Source organism: Mesoplodon mirus (assembly GCF_964341445.2).
Source record: "Mesoplodon mirus genome assembly, chromosome: 7".
NCBI classification, from domain to species: Eukaryota; Metazoa; Chordata; class Mammalia; order Artiodactyla; family Ziphiidae; genus Mesoplodon; species Mesoplodon mirus.
Genome location: NC_138983.1, coordinates 41,799,585 through 41,816,248, shown reverse-complemented (window position 1 = coordinate 41,816,248; position 16,664 = coordinate 41,799,585). Strand labels below are relative to the sequence as shown.

The following is a 16,664-nucleotide window of genomic DNA, read 5'->3' as shown; positions in this document are numbered from 1 at the left end:
TGTGTTTATCTTTTTAGTAAACTTTTAAATTTTATTCTGGAATATTTTTAGAATTGCAAAAAAGTTGAAAAAAAGATACAGAGATTTATCATATACGCCCTCACGTAATTTCTTTTTCCCCTAAAATTATCATCTTTTATTTTATGCAACATTTGTCAAAACTAGGAAATCAATATTGACATGTTACTATTATCTCCAAATTTTTAAATTCCATACTTTATTTAGATTGCACCAGTTTTCATATTAATGTCCTTTTGCCATTCCAGGATCCCATCTAGGATGGTCCTTTGTGCTCATTCCTCCTCTGGTTTGTGACAGTTTCTTTTCTTGACTTTTATGACCTTCACAGTTTTAAAATATACTGGCCAGGCCTTTTGTAAAATGATGCTCAGTGTTGGGTTTTCTCATAATTAGACTGGGGTTATATTTTCGAGAGGAGCAACACAAAGATAAAACATTCTTCTCATCACATCTTATCAGAATTATGAGGTATCCACCTGGCATGACTGTTGATGTTAAGTGTGATTACTTGGTTAAGGTAGTATTTGGAAGGTTTCTTTCCTGTAAGGTTGATTTTTTTCCTCTTTTATTACTCTGTTTTATGGAATTGAGTCGCTAAGTCCTTCCTATCCTTAAAAGAGAGGTAGATTATGCTTTGCTTTCTGGGGCATGCATATATTAATTGGAATTATTTTCATAAAATATTGTTGACAAACTTTTATATGGTTTCAAACAATTGAAATTCTTAAAACTGCTTTAGTTAAAACTGCTTTAGTTAAAACCCTTCTACATGATTCTTCATATACTGTGCTTTTTAACAGTAAATAAAAATCATTAAATGAAAAAGTCTTTATGCAACTTAACTAAGAAAAAAGAGTGAAGGCACAAATTATTAATATCAGAAATGAAAGAGGAGACATTATGACAGATACTATGGACATTAAAAGGATAAATAGGAATGTTTTGAACAACTCTATGCAGATTTGGTATCCTGGAGAAAAAGTAAATTTCTTAAAAGAACCAATTTATCAAAATCCAAATAAGAAAAAAGAGACAATTTGAATAGTCCTACATCTATTAAGGAATTTGAGTCACGGTTTAGAAACCTTCCAAAATAGAAATCACAAGTCTCAGATGGATCCACTGGTGAAATCTACCAAATTTTAATGAAGAAGCAATTCTCTGCTGCCTCTTCCAGAAGATAGAAACAGAGGGAATATGTCCTAACTCATTGTATGAAGCCAGCATTCAGTACCCAAAGACCTAAAACAGACAAAGAGATCACAAGAAATGAAAAGAACATATCAATAAATTTCATAAGCATAGATACAAAATTCCTCAGCAAAATATTATAAGATAGAATCCAACAATGTATAAAAGAAATTCTACACCATGACCAAATGGGCTTTATCCCAGATATGCAAAGCTGGTTCAACATTCACAACAATTAATGTAACATATCACATCAATAGTACAATGAAGAAAAAATGATATGATTGTACCAACAGATGCAACAAAAGCATTTGACAAAATTCAGTACTCATTTATTGTAAAAAAAAAAAAAAAGCCACCCCTCTGCAAACAAGAAATAGAAAAAAACATCCTCAACTTGATAAAGACCATCTACAAAAACATACAGCTAATATTATACTTAATTATGAGAAAGCAGAAGCCTTCTGGTAAGATCAGGAAAAAAGCAAATGTGTTTTCTCTCACCACTCCTTTTCAACATTGTATTTGAAGTTGTATCTAATGAAATAAGGTGTGAAAAGTTTCTTCTGGAGCCAGGAGCTAAAGCCCCAACACACCGAGGCAGAGGAGGCTGAGGTGCCCAGCTGTTTGCTCCTGGCCCCTCACCTCCGCAGCAACAGCAAAGCAACATGGACTTCAGTCAACAGTGGAGCTGCTAATAGAGCTGCTATGTAGGAGTGTTTATGTGCAGGAGCAGAGGTTACAGAGAGAAAGATCTGGCTGAAATTCTACTCTTCCTTCACCAAGGGCTTCGGTCCTTTTTCTAAGCCTACGGCCAGTGTTTCCCATGTCACCTAGGAATCCATTCTCCTCCACCCTGATAGGTGTGAGGGCCCTGGTCTGCCTGCTGAGCTTCTGGTCACTATAACTCCATCCTCCAGAGCCTCTGTTTTATAAGGACACTCTTCTCAAATCTGTCCCAGAGCTTCAAAAAGGCAGATGCCTCATAGGCAGTGCTGCCCTGGCTAAGAGTCCTGAGGAGTTGGCTGGAGACCTGCAATCCCTGTTCCTTCCCTGGCTCTGAGCTCTGTTCATCCCACCACACTTCTCATTTAGTGGAAGGCTGAGGAAACCTGTTCACAGTCCCGCATCCATCCAGTCACAGCAAGACCATCCCACTCTGAATCAGGACAGTCCACTGGCAACTATCAAAAGCTTATATCTACATATCCTTTTAACTCAGCAACATCATCTTGAGCATTCTTTCCAATAGAAATTCTCACAAACAAGAATATATGTACAAAAGAGTGTTATGTTGCATTTTCAATAGCTAAATCAGTAAATAGAAATCAATCAAAATTTCTGAAATGCTGGATATCACTGAACAAACTATACTACATATTATTAACCTGTTACATCAGTGACAATAGCTGGTAATTACTGACTTAGTCTATGATCTCTTGTATGTTTTCAACCAATGGATTTTTATTAATATTCTAAAAGAGCTGATTCACATGACAACAAAAAAACACTGCAAAACAATTCACAATACTGAATGATATAAAATTAAAAATAGAAATTCACTGATGTCAGTCAAGCTCACAGATAGTAAACTTAGAAGCCAAAATGTTAGTTTCTTACCTTTGCAATAAGAAATGTGTAGTAATATGATCAACTTATTGAGTTCCAGAATGTATCAATATATCTAGGGCATTCATTCTGTGGGTAGTCTTGAGTAATAAACTTAAAATAGATCAAGGAGATGTATTTTTATGTTTGATAACTTTTGTGGCATATAACCTCATGATGGCTTCTTGACATGCCAACTTGGCAGGGCTAGACTACAATGGGGGAAGTGAGGGCAGCAGCATGTTTTAGCATACACACACCTCTGATTATTCAATCAGGCACTAAACTAATCCAAGTGATACCATGAAGCAGTTTTGCAGACATAAGTAAAGTCTTTTATCGTGATTTTAAACTAGAGAGCTTACACTAATTTATCTTCCTAGCTGCTGCTTGAGGGGCAGGCTCCTAATTAAACACACACTTACAGGCCCAATATCATCCTCTCCAGGGAACTCTAGGCTAGTGCTGTCTTCAACCTCTTCCACTGAGGAGATCCAGAGTGCCAGTGTCTCCTGAAGAGGAAACTGTACATTTGCATCTGGTGCCCTGATTTTAGTGACTGCTGCAATATGTAAAATATAGAAAAACAGAGAAATAAAATAAAATCACTTTCATGTCAGCATTCCCAAAACCACTTTATGACTAATTGGGAACACAAACTATTATTTTAGTAATCAACCTATATTGCCTTACTTCACTTAGAAAAGAAGGGTGCTAGGGAAAATGGTTAAGAATTGAAAAATAATGACCTTGGGAATGCTTGTAACAATTGTGGTCCCCCATGAGAGAGAGGTTGTGCTTTTGCAGTTCAAGGTCATTTTAAAAACATGTTCATAAACATTTAGGAGCATCAACCACTGGAAGCATATATATATGGTACATGTATCTTGGACGAGTTAAAGACAGGATCATGATTCTCACTCCTTCCAAAAACTCTGCATTCTCAAGTTGATTGTTCAGTGAGAAATATATCAGGAAAGGAAGGTAAGGGTATGTGTTATTTCTTCAAAATTTTTCTTTGTCCTAGTTTTCCCATTGTGGTTATAGTTCTTTCTGTTTTGTTCCAAAGCAACCTATAAATGACATTGTTCCAAAGGGGTCTCTGTGCTGGGGCCTTTCTCTACTGTCCCCCCTGAGCTAGGTTGGGGAGCACCAGGCAGAGAATCTCCTGTCCTGTTGTTGCTGGGAGACACTGGGGGGCTTGGTCTGGAGTGTGACGGTGAGGGGCAAGAGAAATTTCCATTCTGAAGTTGTCGCCACAGATGTTCTTACACTAAAGTCCTACTTTAAATTTTTAAAACCAATCAGTCAACAAAATAAAGCACTTCCTCCATGACAGAACATATTTAAACAAACCTCAAGAAACAGATTTCCAAGTTTTCCAAGACATTTGCTAAACTCTCTAAGTGATGAAATAATCTTTCCAACTTCTTTGGTAAGTTAAAAATAAAAATCCATGATATCTAGAAACACATATGAAGGCCCATTTGAGGGTGGCTTTGTGGTATAATCAGTGGTTCTTGGTGAGAAGATGTTTGCAGAGATGGGTTTATGAAGATCATCCAAGGTGTTAAAGCAGTCTTGTCCTAGGTTTCAGGAAATCTCATCATCCATATTAACCCTATTAGAAGACTGGTGAAATGCAATCACAGTAAAAAGCGGGTGTGGTTCAGAGTTCAATGTAAGGACACTAAAGGAGCCAAACTCATTCTTCTCCAGAACTGAGAGCCAGTGTTTGGAGCTCACCTGGCTCTGGAGACTTCTGAGAGCTACCACTACCACCCTTGGAAGCCTTGATCCCCGAGCGGACATTGTCTTATTACATCTCCAGCGAGGATTGTTTCTACAGCACTTTCAGTGAGTACACAATTTACCATAGAGCAGTTCATGGGACTCTCCTGAGGGGAAAAAAAACACAATTTCCTAATGTTAACAGAAAATTGTGGTTGTTTCATTGAAATAATCTTGTGTGCCAACTTAGTGAAATGACTGTATTTCTGTGTTGTCATCTTGTCTTGGCATACATGTTGGAATTAATATGGTGATTAATTTTAGTTATCTGATTTTGTTCACCTCTTAGTTATTCCTATGTATTACAAAGACTCAGAAAGTGGTTGTCTGATATCTTATACGTTTGTGTTTGATGTAGAGCCTAAAAATAATTTTTAGGACCATTTGACTCCATGTGCAGTACCTATTACAGTCTACTTTAAAAGTGGAGTGTGTCTGTATACACAGGAGACATAATATTCTACACAGCAGAACTAGGTAATGCATTCAATAATTTGGGAGAAAATATTGTTTTAAAGTGAAGTAAACGTTGTCTCTTCAGACATGTGAGTTATTCTGACTGAAATTTTAAAGAAACTAGGAAATGATTGGGCAAGAGAAAAGTGACACTTGTGTATATACAGAAATTTAAGAAAGTTGAGGAACCTCTGTACTTAACTAGTACAGACATGAGGACCCAATTTTTTTAGCAAAATCAGTTTTAAAAAGCATGATTAATTTTTCGGCACTGATTATTATCATTACCTGCAAACTGCATCTTACCACAAGCTGAAAGGGGTGCTTGATAACAGTTTTAAAGACTGAGAAGATATAACCATTCTCTTTCATTTTTGGTTTGATTGATGAGTGTGGTACAGATAAGACAAGAAGGCAAACTCAACCAATTAGTATAGCCATGTAAGTTGCTTCTGGTTAGAATAGGATCCAATCTGACAATGTTTAGGTTCTTCTTCATTATCTCTGAATTATTCAGAAAGTGTTTTGCAAAGAAAAAAAGTGTTTGTGGATCTAGATTCAGAATGAAATAAAAAAGGACATCCAAAGAGAAATGCCTGACAATTATATGAAATAATAAAAATACAAGCTTAGTCAAGTATGCTGCGCTAAATCAATGACTGGCATTGAGCATCATGATTGATTGTTTAGGGCAATCAGGACCCACCACATAGAGCTATAAATTAGGTCAAATTCCTGAAGCTCATGCTACCTAGAGGAAAATAAGATCTCAACAAACCCGAGGTTCTCCTTTAGGTAGGGGAAAAGAGGGCAAGAAGTTGTGTTGGTTTGGCAGCTGAGAAAATTTTCTGCAGCTCTTGAGAGTTCTCTTTGTGTCTCAGTTTTCCATTTCTTTCAAATGAAAAATCCTTCCTAAAGCAGTGTATTATACAGTGACAATCTGTGTCTGATATTCCTTGGGCCTTTTTTGTCTTTGGGGTAGAGGAATAAACTCCTGATTTCCTTCCCTCAGAAAAATGAACTCAGACATCTCAGAAGCCTTCCAGAAAGAGCTCACCTGCCTCATGTGCCTGAATTACCTTCTAGACCCAGTCACCACAGGCTGTGGACACAGTTTCTGTAGGTCCTGTCTCTGTCTTTTCTGGGAGCAAGCCGAAGACCCTGCCAGTTGCCCAGTGTGCAGGCAAAGATCAGAGCAGACAAACCTCAAAACCAGTTTTCTTCTGAAGAATCTGGTGTCCATTGCCAGAAAAGCAAATCTCAGGCAATTCCTGAACTCTGAGGAACATATGTGTGGGACCCATAAGGAGACAAAGAAGATCTTCTGTGAAGCCAACAAGAGCTTGCTCTGTTTGGTCTGCTCTCAAAGTCAGGAGCACAGGGCTCACAGGCACCGTTCCACTGAAGAGGCTGCTGAGGAATACTGGGTGAGTGATGTCTGTGCGAGCACTTAGAGAGCTGGAGGATGGTATAGCTAAGAGATTAAAAGGATATTACAGTCAGGACTTCCCTGGTGGCACAGTGGTTAAGACTCCATGCTCCCAATGAAGGGGGCCCAGGTTCAGTCCCTGGTCAGGGAACTACCTCCCACATGCATGCCCCAAATAAGAGTGTGCATGCCACAACTAAGGAGCCAGAGAGCAGCAACTAAGACCTGGCGCAATGAAATAAATAAATTAAATAAATATTTTTTAAAAAAGCATATTATGATCATAATGATGATTAAACCCTCTCTTTACTGAGTACCAGGTACAGACCTAGTTAGCAATGACAAAGCTATGAAAAAAATGCTGCAGCATACCTGCCTTTATGGAACTTGTATCCAATGGCTGGGTGATAAAGTTCATTGAAGTTATTTGGGTGATACATTATTATGCTCAAGGCTCTATAAAGCCTTCATTTTGAGAAAGAGTCTTTGGCTCTAAAATCTACAAGTGCAAAAAGTCTTTTCCATTGGATACAGGTTTCCTGACTCTGGACAAAGAAGGAAGATACAGTACATTGGAATTAGCAGGCAGCAAGCATCACTACATCCAAATTCTGATGTAAGATGCCAAACTACCTGAAAATTAGCCATGCTCAATAAAATCCTGTTCCTTTCCCTAGATACATGATTCCCTGATGGTGTGTGGTTCTGTAGTGTGGAATCTTCTAAAACTGATCGATAGTGAGGAAGAATAGGGAAATGTGGTGATCTGTTATAGTCCTTCTAGTCTTCCTCTAGGTCCTGTACCTGACATCCCTGGGTACACTCCATCGTTTGGGGTCTGAAACCTCAATCTATTTGCTTTTCTGGTGTTAACATTCAATTATTTTACAGGAGAAGCTGGCAAACGAAATGAGATCTTTATGGGAAAAGATCCAAGAAATTGAAAGAAATCTCAAGAAAAATGGCAGAGGAACTGACCCTTGGATGGTAAGTATGAGAATGTATTCCTCTTTGAAGCAAGTTGAGGCAGACATGCTAGAAACTCATCCCTTAATAATTTGAGGTGAAATCATCATGTGCCATGAAACTCTGAGAATGGGTTGAACACCATTTTAAAACATTTTCTATGTACCATTTGAACCTACAAAACCCACCTCTTGGGTTTTTTAGAATCTAATGGATCAGTAACTGCAAGAAAAGATCCACTAGAAGAATGTGAAACAAGTGCTAAGGTGGAGGCACATGGAGAGATGTGGACGATTCCATGCCCATGATTCAGAATCCCAGGGAAAATTTCTCATGTTTAAGATCAATCCCAGGTCTGAAGATCAAGTGGGTGTTTAAAAATCCATGGGTTATTTCAGGCACAGACTTCTGTAAGTCATACATTCCAGAAAGTAAAGGGCATGTCATTGGGAACCACAAGTACTTCAGTCTGATTAGTACATGAGCCCAGGTGATACAAAGGAGACATGAACAGGAATTTAGGGGGTGTGCCTGTCATCGTGAAAAGCGACAGCTCACTAGCTAGAGAGTGATATTAGTTCAAGTAGGAGAAAATGTGACATGTTAAAGAAAAACCTCAGGGAGAAAAGGAATAAGGAGAAAGACAGAGATGGAGAGTGAGAGAGTGAATCCATCAAGACTGGGAGGGAATATGCAATGGAATGAGGATGAATGACCTTCCAAACAATATGGGAAGGAGGCTGTGGCCTTACAGGGAGGACAGAACCTGTTTATAGAAAAAAGGAGGGGAGAAAGAAAGGGCTAAGAAGATTGGCACCTGTTTGAGGGCAGTAGGTGAGATTCTTAGGAAGATCTAACTTAGTATACTAACCCTGAGAGTAAAATGGAACATGGCTGCTCAGAGAGAAACTCAGGCTGTGGAGTTTGGGAGGATTGAGATGAGAAACAAATTTACTTATTAACATTGAGATGAGGATATTGCGTATGATGTATGAATCACATTTCAATTGCTTGCATGGGGTCTTTCAGATTTGAAAGCAGGCATATGAAAGAAATAATCCATGAAAAGATTTTCTCCAGATGTTTCAGGAACTCATGAATTTGATGAAATTGTTTTGAGGAAAGGGTGGGTTTGGCTCTTGATGTAGTTAAAAACAATGAAAACTAAGTGAAGGAAAGAGGAATAAATTTGATTTCTTAGAAGATACGAATTTGGGATTTGGGAGAGAACATGAATCAGAGCAAACTAAATGCATTTGAAATCCATCTCCCAACAGTTCTACGTGTATCGATATGGAGACATGATTAGCAAAACTTATCAGATGGTAACTCCATTTCTTCAGGAGGAAGAAAATTACTACTTAGGGAGTATTATAAAAGAAAGCCAAAAGATTTGTAAGCAAATCAGAGAAAGACAAGAGGAAATGAGTGGAAAGAAGACAGACCTCAAAGTAATATACAAAGAGCTCATGAAAATGTCCTATAAACCAGATGTGGAGCTGCTCCAGGTAAGAACTGAGGACTGAAAATATTTTTTCTGAAGCTCACACCTTCAGTGACCATTAAATGGTACCAGGGGTATATTTATTCATCTCTTGCAACCTAAGGTGGGAATCTCTCCTAGTTGGAAATATAGATGAAATGCAACTCATCCAAATCATGATTGAGCAAGCTTTACAGAATTGTTATTATGGAGACTCCCCAGGAATATTCCCTTCTCAAAATCTCCTTTTGTAGCTTGCTTCTGTCAAAACCAGAAAGGAACAACTTATGTATTGTCATTCAGTTTTTTGATCTCCAGCTGAGCAATGGGAGAAACTTGGCAAAAGCTCATATATTTCCACCTCCTGTTGGAATATCCTAGGTTTGAGTTGCCTTTTTGGAGGGGCATATTACCCTTTTGGACAAGCCCTAGGAAAGAAGAATTTACAGAGAGCTGAGGGTTGCAGCAATGCACAATCGCTACCTTTGTCCTTTCTTTCTCTCTCTCTCTCTTTCTTGCTCTCTCTCTCTCTCTCTCTCTCTCTCTCTCTCTCTCTCTCTCTCGCTCTTTCTCTTTCACCCTCAGGTTTGTTAATTTATGAAGAATTTAGATTCTTTCAACACATTGTGCCAGAGTTTTCTTTAGGGAGAAAAAGGAAAACTGGTTTTCCAGACTTTTCTTGTGGTGGTGATTAGATATCTTCTGAAGTTTTCCCCAAACCAAATCCTGGTTGGCTATTTATGAAGATGTCTAATCTTATAATTTTTTATTTTATTTTTGACAGGAATTGGGAGACAAACTGAAATGGTAAGTCTAATCTTGTGATGCTGACCAGGGCACTGTGAAAGAGATCAAGCTGCATTTAACAAAGGGAACACATAACTTACTAGATAATACTACATTGCTTGTGTGTGCTTGTGTAGTGCCTGTTTTGCTGAGTATGATTTCCTGTTCCGTTTGAATGAGAACCTAGCATCAGAAGTTTGCTCCTGTGGCTTAGAGAGGTATGTGCCGTAGAGCTCAATGCAGAAGTTTCTAAAAGGCCAGTTTTTTTCTGATTTAAATTTCAAAATCATAAACACACTGAAGTGCAAGGACTAGTACTTCCCAGGCATTAGGTGAGAGAGGCAAGTATCTCTGAGAAATGGGGGTGAAATCAGGTCGTGAATTAAAGTGAGAAAAAATTTCCTAAGAATGGCATGATCCCATCCCATGATTGTGGAGAAAAGGATTTTGATAAGAGAGTTGATCTGAAGGATGCTGACTTTTTCTTTTTGTGGTACACAGGCCTCTCACTGTTGTGGCCTCTCCCGTTGTGGAGCATAGGCTCCGGACGCGCAGGCTCAGCGGCCATGGCTCACGGGCCCAGCCGCTCTGCGGCATGTGGGATCTTCCTGGACTGGGGCACAAACCCATGTCCCCTGCATTGGCAGGCGGACTCTCAACCACTGCGCCACCAGGGAAGCCCTGCTGACTTTCTCTTAAAGGCTGTGGTTAAGAGTCCTGGGCAGCAGAAAGTTTAACCACATCTTCCTCCTTACAGGAGCGAGTCAGCACAGCTGCACATGCCTCAGCCTCTGCTGCCAGAACTCCGTGCACGACCCATCACTGGGCTGATGGACTGGCTCAACCGCTTCCGAGGTGAGTGCCACCTCATTGGTGTGTCCACCCTGCAAGGTCCTTCAGTGATGTTTCCACAGACAATCTTTCCCTCTTCATCTCTCACCTTGTACAGAACAGCCTGCAAATAGGCATGTATAGACATGTGTAGTCACAGAGTCACTAAAATCCTTACAAAATACATGCAGGCTGGTGCAGGGATAGATGTGATTCAGGCCTCATCAATTACTTATAAATTTGATAAATAATTTCTATAATGAAAAAAAGGACATGCTCCAAAAATGGCTCCTTGAGCCCTAGAAATATCATGACATACAATGTCAGTTGTTCACTGAATTCTAGAAAACAGGTTATTAATCCAGGATATTCCAATTTCAGAGTCTAAGTGCAGTTACTTAGAGGTCAAAAACATTTTTGCTTGAAAGTTTCTTGGCAATTGAATGTATGATGTGTTTTTTTCCATTGATATAATCAGAAAAATAGATATAAGCCACAAAAATTAAATGCAGAAACCAGGATTTGTGAACAACAACAAGAAAGAAAATTGGTGGTTAATGAGCCACATAGAGCTTCATGATAAACCTAACCCTGGAAGGTAACTTAGCAGGAAGTGGAAGACTAGGCCTTACATTGGAACCACATATCAAAGGCGGAAATTCCTACAAGGAAACCACTTTTTTTTTTGCGGTATGAGGGCCTCTCACTGTTGTGGCCTCTCCCGTTGTGGAGCACAAGCTCCGGACGCGCAGGCTCAGCGGCCATGGCTCACGGGCCCAGCCACTCCACGGCATGTGGGATCTTCCCGGACTGGGGCATGAACCCGTGTCCCCTGCATCGGCAGGCAGACTCTCAACCACTGCGCCACCAGGGAAGCCCAAGGAAACCACTTTTAAGAAGCCATCCTTAGGTTTTGCTTTTGCAGTGTCCATTTGCTAACTTAACTGAGATGTTAGAATGATCACCAATTCTCTACTCTACAATGTATTTTTTTTTCCCTGAGCAGTGGTGGTGGAGGTGGAGGTGAGTTATATTGCCATGGTCTTGGAGGTGATCAGTGCCCAGTGTCCAGTCTTTTAGATGTCAGGAAAAGTACCCAGCCAGAAGTAGCCATGACCTCCCTATCCTGTATAATCTCTGAATTTTTAGGAAGTTTTTTCCATGGTAACTAGTTATCTGTTTCCTCAGCAGATATCCTGGCAACATTTGAATCCAATGTTCCCAGTTAGAACTGCACTTCTGATAACCTTAAGGTTTTTTTTTTTCCTCCCAGTGAGACCCTAGGTGGACCCTCTTCTCTCATAGATATAATTTTATTTTTAACATTGATTTTGACTGGAGTATTCTCTCATCTCTCCACAGTAAAAATTTCATTCAATAATGAAGTAAGCAGCCAGCACATCAGGCTGTTTGATGATGCAAGAAGTTTGAAGTATGAACATGACAGCCTCTATGTGTCTTTGGATGGCAGAACATCGAAGTATTTTGCTGCATGGGGATCCCAGGGCTTCACCTCTGGCAAACAATACTGGGAGGTGGATGTGGACAGCTCTTGGGACTGGGCTGTAGGCGTCTGTAAGGATTCTTGGACAAGGAAAGATGACGGCATACTGAAGGAATCCAACAGGGACAACTTTCTCCTTGTGTGTGTGAAGGAGGGTCATCATTACCGTCTCTGGACCACCATCCCGAACACTCCTCTGTACATAGAGAAACCTCAGGGCAGGGTTGGCGTGTTCCTTGATTTTGACAGTGGGAGTATGGGTTTTGTGGACGTTGCCAAGCGCTCCCTCCTTTGGAGGTATGAGGATGGCCTGTTCACTTTCCCTGTCAGGCCTTTCATTTGCACTGGTCACACGTGAGGAGGGCTAAGTCAGGACCCTGACTGGATGCTCAGGACTCCTTCTCTGAGGGAACCCTTCTCAGGTGCAGCAAATCAAGGTTACTTCATTGTCTTTAGGCTCTTTCTACTGTAATGGAACCTCCTTTTATTGCTATTTGTTATAAAGATAGTGTCAAATGCAAACTTTTGTTGGTGTCTTCCATCTTCTTGACAATAAAACTTGCCTTATAGACATTTGTCTGGAATATATGATGTGGCTGTTCAACTGTGTTGTGAGCTTGCTGAACTCACCAAAGTATGGGCGTGTGCTTCCCACTTCCTGATACACAGTACAGGAACCCAGGGCTTACACAGCATGGACAGACCTGGTCACTAACCAGACCCAGGTCAGCCCCCAACTTTCTCCTCCTTCCTCATGATCTACTCTGTCCTACACATCAATTCACCCTCAGGGTGAAAACCAATTTGACAGAGAATTCTCCACTGACCCTGGAGACGGAGATAAGTCTTCTTTTCTTAGAGAACCCAGAATTTGCAGGTCCTTTTCTTTTACAATAATATAAGGGAAAAGACCTAAAGACAGGAAGTGCCTCATGAGGGGCACTGAACAAATCTTTGCCTGAATAAATTAATAAATAGACAAAGCAATTATCTTATTGGAAAGGAGCTTTGCAATAAAAGTTAGGGACTAGAATCTAAAAGTTTAAATGTTCAGGATTTGAAGGTGGATGTCAAAAACTGATTAGAGGGCTTCCCTGGTGGCGCAGTGGTTGAGAGTCCGCCTGCCAATGCAGGGGACACGGGTTCGTGCCCTGGTCCAGGAAGATCCCACATACTGCGGAGTGGCTGAGCCCGTGAGCCATGGCCGCTGAGGCTGCGCATCTGGAGCCTGTGCTCTGCAACGGGAGAGGCCACAACAGTGAGAGGCCTGCGTACTGCAAAAACAAATAATAATAATAATACTAATAATAATAAAAACTGATTAGATTACACACATTGAGCTTGAGCCCAATTGATTTTTAATTATCTTTGGAAAAGTGCATCTGTGTGTTGGAGGCTCTGTTAGTGTAGATACTAGAAGTGTGAGGGTGATTGTGTGTATTGCAATCATGGTGGTCTTACGTTATTGTTTTATATTATTTTAATTTAACTTAGGATCATCACCTAGGCCACGAAGGATGAGATGGTAGGACAGGGAACATTGTCTGTTCCCATTTTACCATCATACAATAGAGCACTGGTTTTTGATTTAAATGTTGCTGTCCCACACTGAATTGTATATTCACCATTGTAATTCCACCACTAAATATACTTCCTGAATATATTATGATGAGTTTTTCAATACTGGTTAATTAAATATACTATCTAGCTTATGTTATAAAACTTACTGCATCCTTGTAGCAAGAGCTTCCTGTATTATCTGCTATTTGAAATAAAAAGAATCATGTCTTTGGCACTAATTTTACAGATTTCATGTTGAGCAAAGAAGCAAATGGTATAATTTGCAACATGGTTTTCCAAATACATTCAACATTTCAGCCAAGGATCAAACCTGCGTCCCCTGCATTGGAAGGAGGATTCTTAACCACTGGACCACCAGGGAGGTCCCTATTTTATTTTTTGATGGTTCCCGAAAGTTATTTTACTTTGAATATATAGGAAAAGAAATCCACAAACGAGAAGCTATGTTCTATGACTATGTCTTTTAAACAATGTTTTGCATTTACAAAAAAATTTTTTTCCTGATTAAAAGCACCAGCTGAAGGTACAGGCTGCTAAAAATATAAGACATTAGAAACCCATTAAAAGAAGTATGCCAAACATGCTTATTAAAAACCCTTTAAGGGGGGTTCCCTGGTGGCGCAGTGGTTGGGAATCCGCCTGCCGATGCAGGGGACACAGGTTCGTGCCCCGGTCCAGGAAGATCCCACATGCCGTGGAGCGACTAAGCCCGTGAGCCATGGCCGCTGAGCCTGCGCGTCCGGAGCCTGTGCTCTGCAATGGGAGAGGCCACAACAGTGAGAGGCCCGCGTACCACAAAAAAAACAAACAAAAAAACAAACAAAAAAACCCTTTAAGGAAACAAAGACAACGCAACCAACAAATTTACCCACTGTGCCCTGTGGCCCTTTCCACTTTCCCTGCCTGTGTTCCCAATAACTGGAACTGGGAGTGCTTACCCCAGTGGGAGGACCCTGGCCTCACCCATGGGCAACTGTGAGGACCCAACAGGGGAAGGCAGCTATGCATCTGTGAGGGAACCTGGCACCCCTGGACCAGCGCCCCCAGAACTGTAGACCCTGAGGGCCCCACTGTTGATAGGACGAAGTGAGAGTGAGACTTGCACACGAGGGGTCTGACCAGCTTCAATGATCCTGCCAACAGGAATCTTTCTGCTACTCCCTTGCACCCCTGTGTGCTTAAAGTTTGGATTTTTTTATTTATCTGTTTTTTCTAAACACTTAACTGTATGACACTAGATGTAATGTTCCCCGGGGCCTTCTTTGCTGGCTGTCTTAAATTCTTATGACTGAGAAACTGTGAGGCTCTGAATCTGGACTCACAGGAAGGTATTTACAACAGCTTTATGTAATCAAAAGATGCTGTAGTGAAGGGGAGGTTCAAAGCCCGCACACACACATGCATGCACGTACACACGGGTTGGCTTCCATAAAGCTAGAGTGGAATATTAAATATCTAGTACTGAATTTTTAACTGTACACTTAAGAACTTATCCTTAACTTTACATATACATAGATAACACAGTGGTCACTAAAAGCACCTTAACATCAGGACAGGCGTTAAGTTTTGAGGTTCTTATTTCAACTGTTCTATGTACAAAATGCCCTAGAAGCAAAGAAAGGCTTCAAGAAATACACAGAGACAAACATGATGTAAAGTGCAACTGGCCTCCTCATAGCGTCCCTGGAAGATGAAGAGCCTAAGCACTTGAAAAGCTGCCGTTAGCAGGCAGGGCAAGCTGACAGGGAAGCTGTGGTCTGGACTAATCTTCTCCGACAAACTGTATAGTACCTCTTGGTGTCTACTTCCTTCCCTTATATACACACTTACCAGGTTGGTCACCATGAAGGCCCACAGCTCCTGGTGACTGGTGAGCCGCAAAGCTGTGGTGAACTGGGCTTTAGCATTGTCCATGCAGTTGACAGAGACACAATACAAGCCAGGCAGTGTAGGCTGAGTGATTGGAGCAGAGCCAGGGGGGTTGCTGGCACAGCTGACAGACCTGGGAGATCTCCTGCAGTGCAGTGGCCTTATGTCCTGTCACGAGCCTGCACGTGAGGATGTGCTTGAGCAGGATTACTTGGAAGGAGGACAGATTGGGGCTGCAGTAGAGCACCTGGAGCTTCTCCAGCTACCTGGGGGCCTTGTCTGTGGACTTCTGCACTTTCTCTAAGAAGCCGGCTTGCATGGAGTGCATCACAGTCGCCAGGTAGACAAGCAAGCACATGTGCTCCTTGGGTAGCCAGTGGAAGAGGTTGGCATGGTTGCTGGGCACTAGCTTCTCATGTGCAGTATGGAGATGGTCTGGATGCACTGCTGCAGCTGCTTCGGGCACAGCGTCATGCTCTTTATCTGCCCGGCACACCAGGTAGTGGGTAACCTGGAGCACCAGGAAGAAGACACACAGAGACTCTTTCTGGATGGGGTTCCCATGCCAGTTCTCAACTGTCTGTCCACAGAGAGTCAGCACTGGGTGGACTTCCTGCAACTTACGCTCCATCAGCTGCAGCATCCCTTTGCTGAGCAGGACCAGTGGCCGTGTGTACTCAGATCCCACCATCCGGAGGGTTCTCGGCCTCCACACCAAGGAGGTCGCAGGCTGACACCAAGTCCTCTTGGTCCTTGGGCCTTTCTTGTCTTTGGGGTAGAGGAATAAACTCCTGATTTCCTTCCCTCAGAAAAAATGGACTCAGACAACCCAGAAGCCTTCCAGAAAGAGCTCACTTGCCTCGTGTGCCTGAATTACCTTCTAGACCCAGTCACCATAGGCTGCGGACACAGCTTCTGTAGGTCCTGTCTCTGTCTTTTCTGGGAGCAAGCCGAAGACCCTGCCAGTTGCCCAGTGTGCAGGCAATGATCAGATCAGACAAACCTCAAACCCAATTTTTTTCTGAAGAATCTGCTGTCCATTGCCAGAGAAGAAAATCTCAGGCAATTCCTGAACTCTGAGGAACATATGTGTGGGACCCATAAGGAGACAAATAAGATCTTCTGTGAAGCCAACAAGAGCTTGCTGT

At 41.4% G+C, this 16,664-nt stretch overlaps 1 protein-coding gene and 1 pseudogene across 2 annotated transcripts; one reads left to right on the top strand and one right to left on the bottom strand.

Annotated features, from left to right (window-relative positions):
- Window positions 1-4,615: 4,615 nt before the first annotated feature.
- Window positions 4,616-12,424, top strand: LOC309808782 (tripartite motif-containing protein 43-like; the record flags this gene model as incomplete). The annotated part of the gene is made up of 8 exons (XM_082629367.1): window positions 4,616-4,677; window positions 6,080-6,494; window positions 7,388-7,483; window positions 8,806-8,970; window positions 9,730-9,752; window positions 9,869-9,949; window positions 10,489-10,586; window positions 11,925-12,424. Exons 2-8 carry the CDS (start codon window positions 6,084-6,086, stop codon window positions 12,422-12,424), a joined length of 1,374 nt encoding a protein of 457 aa, XP_082485493.1. The 5' UTR covers window positions 4,616-4,677; window positions 6,080-6,083.
- A 2,828-nt stretch (window positions 12,425-15,252) lies between these two features.
- On the bottom strand, window positions 15,253-16,147 carry LOC309808781 (MAU2 chromatid cohesion factor homolog; annotated as a pseudogene). The gene has a single exon. The product of its transcript is annotated as an MAU2 chromatid cohesion factor homolog (transcript).
- Window positions 16,148-16,664: the final 517 nt, after the last annotated feature.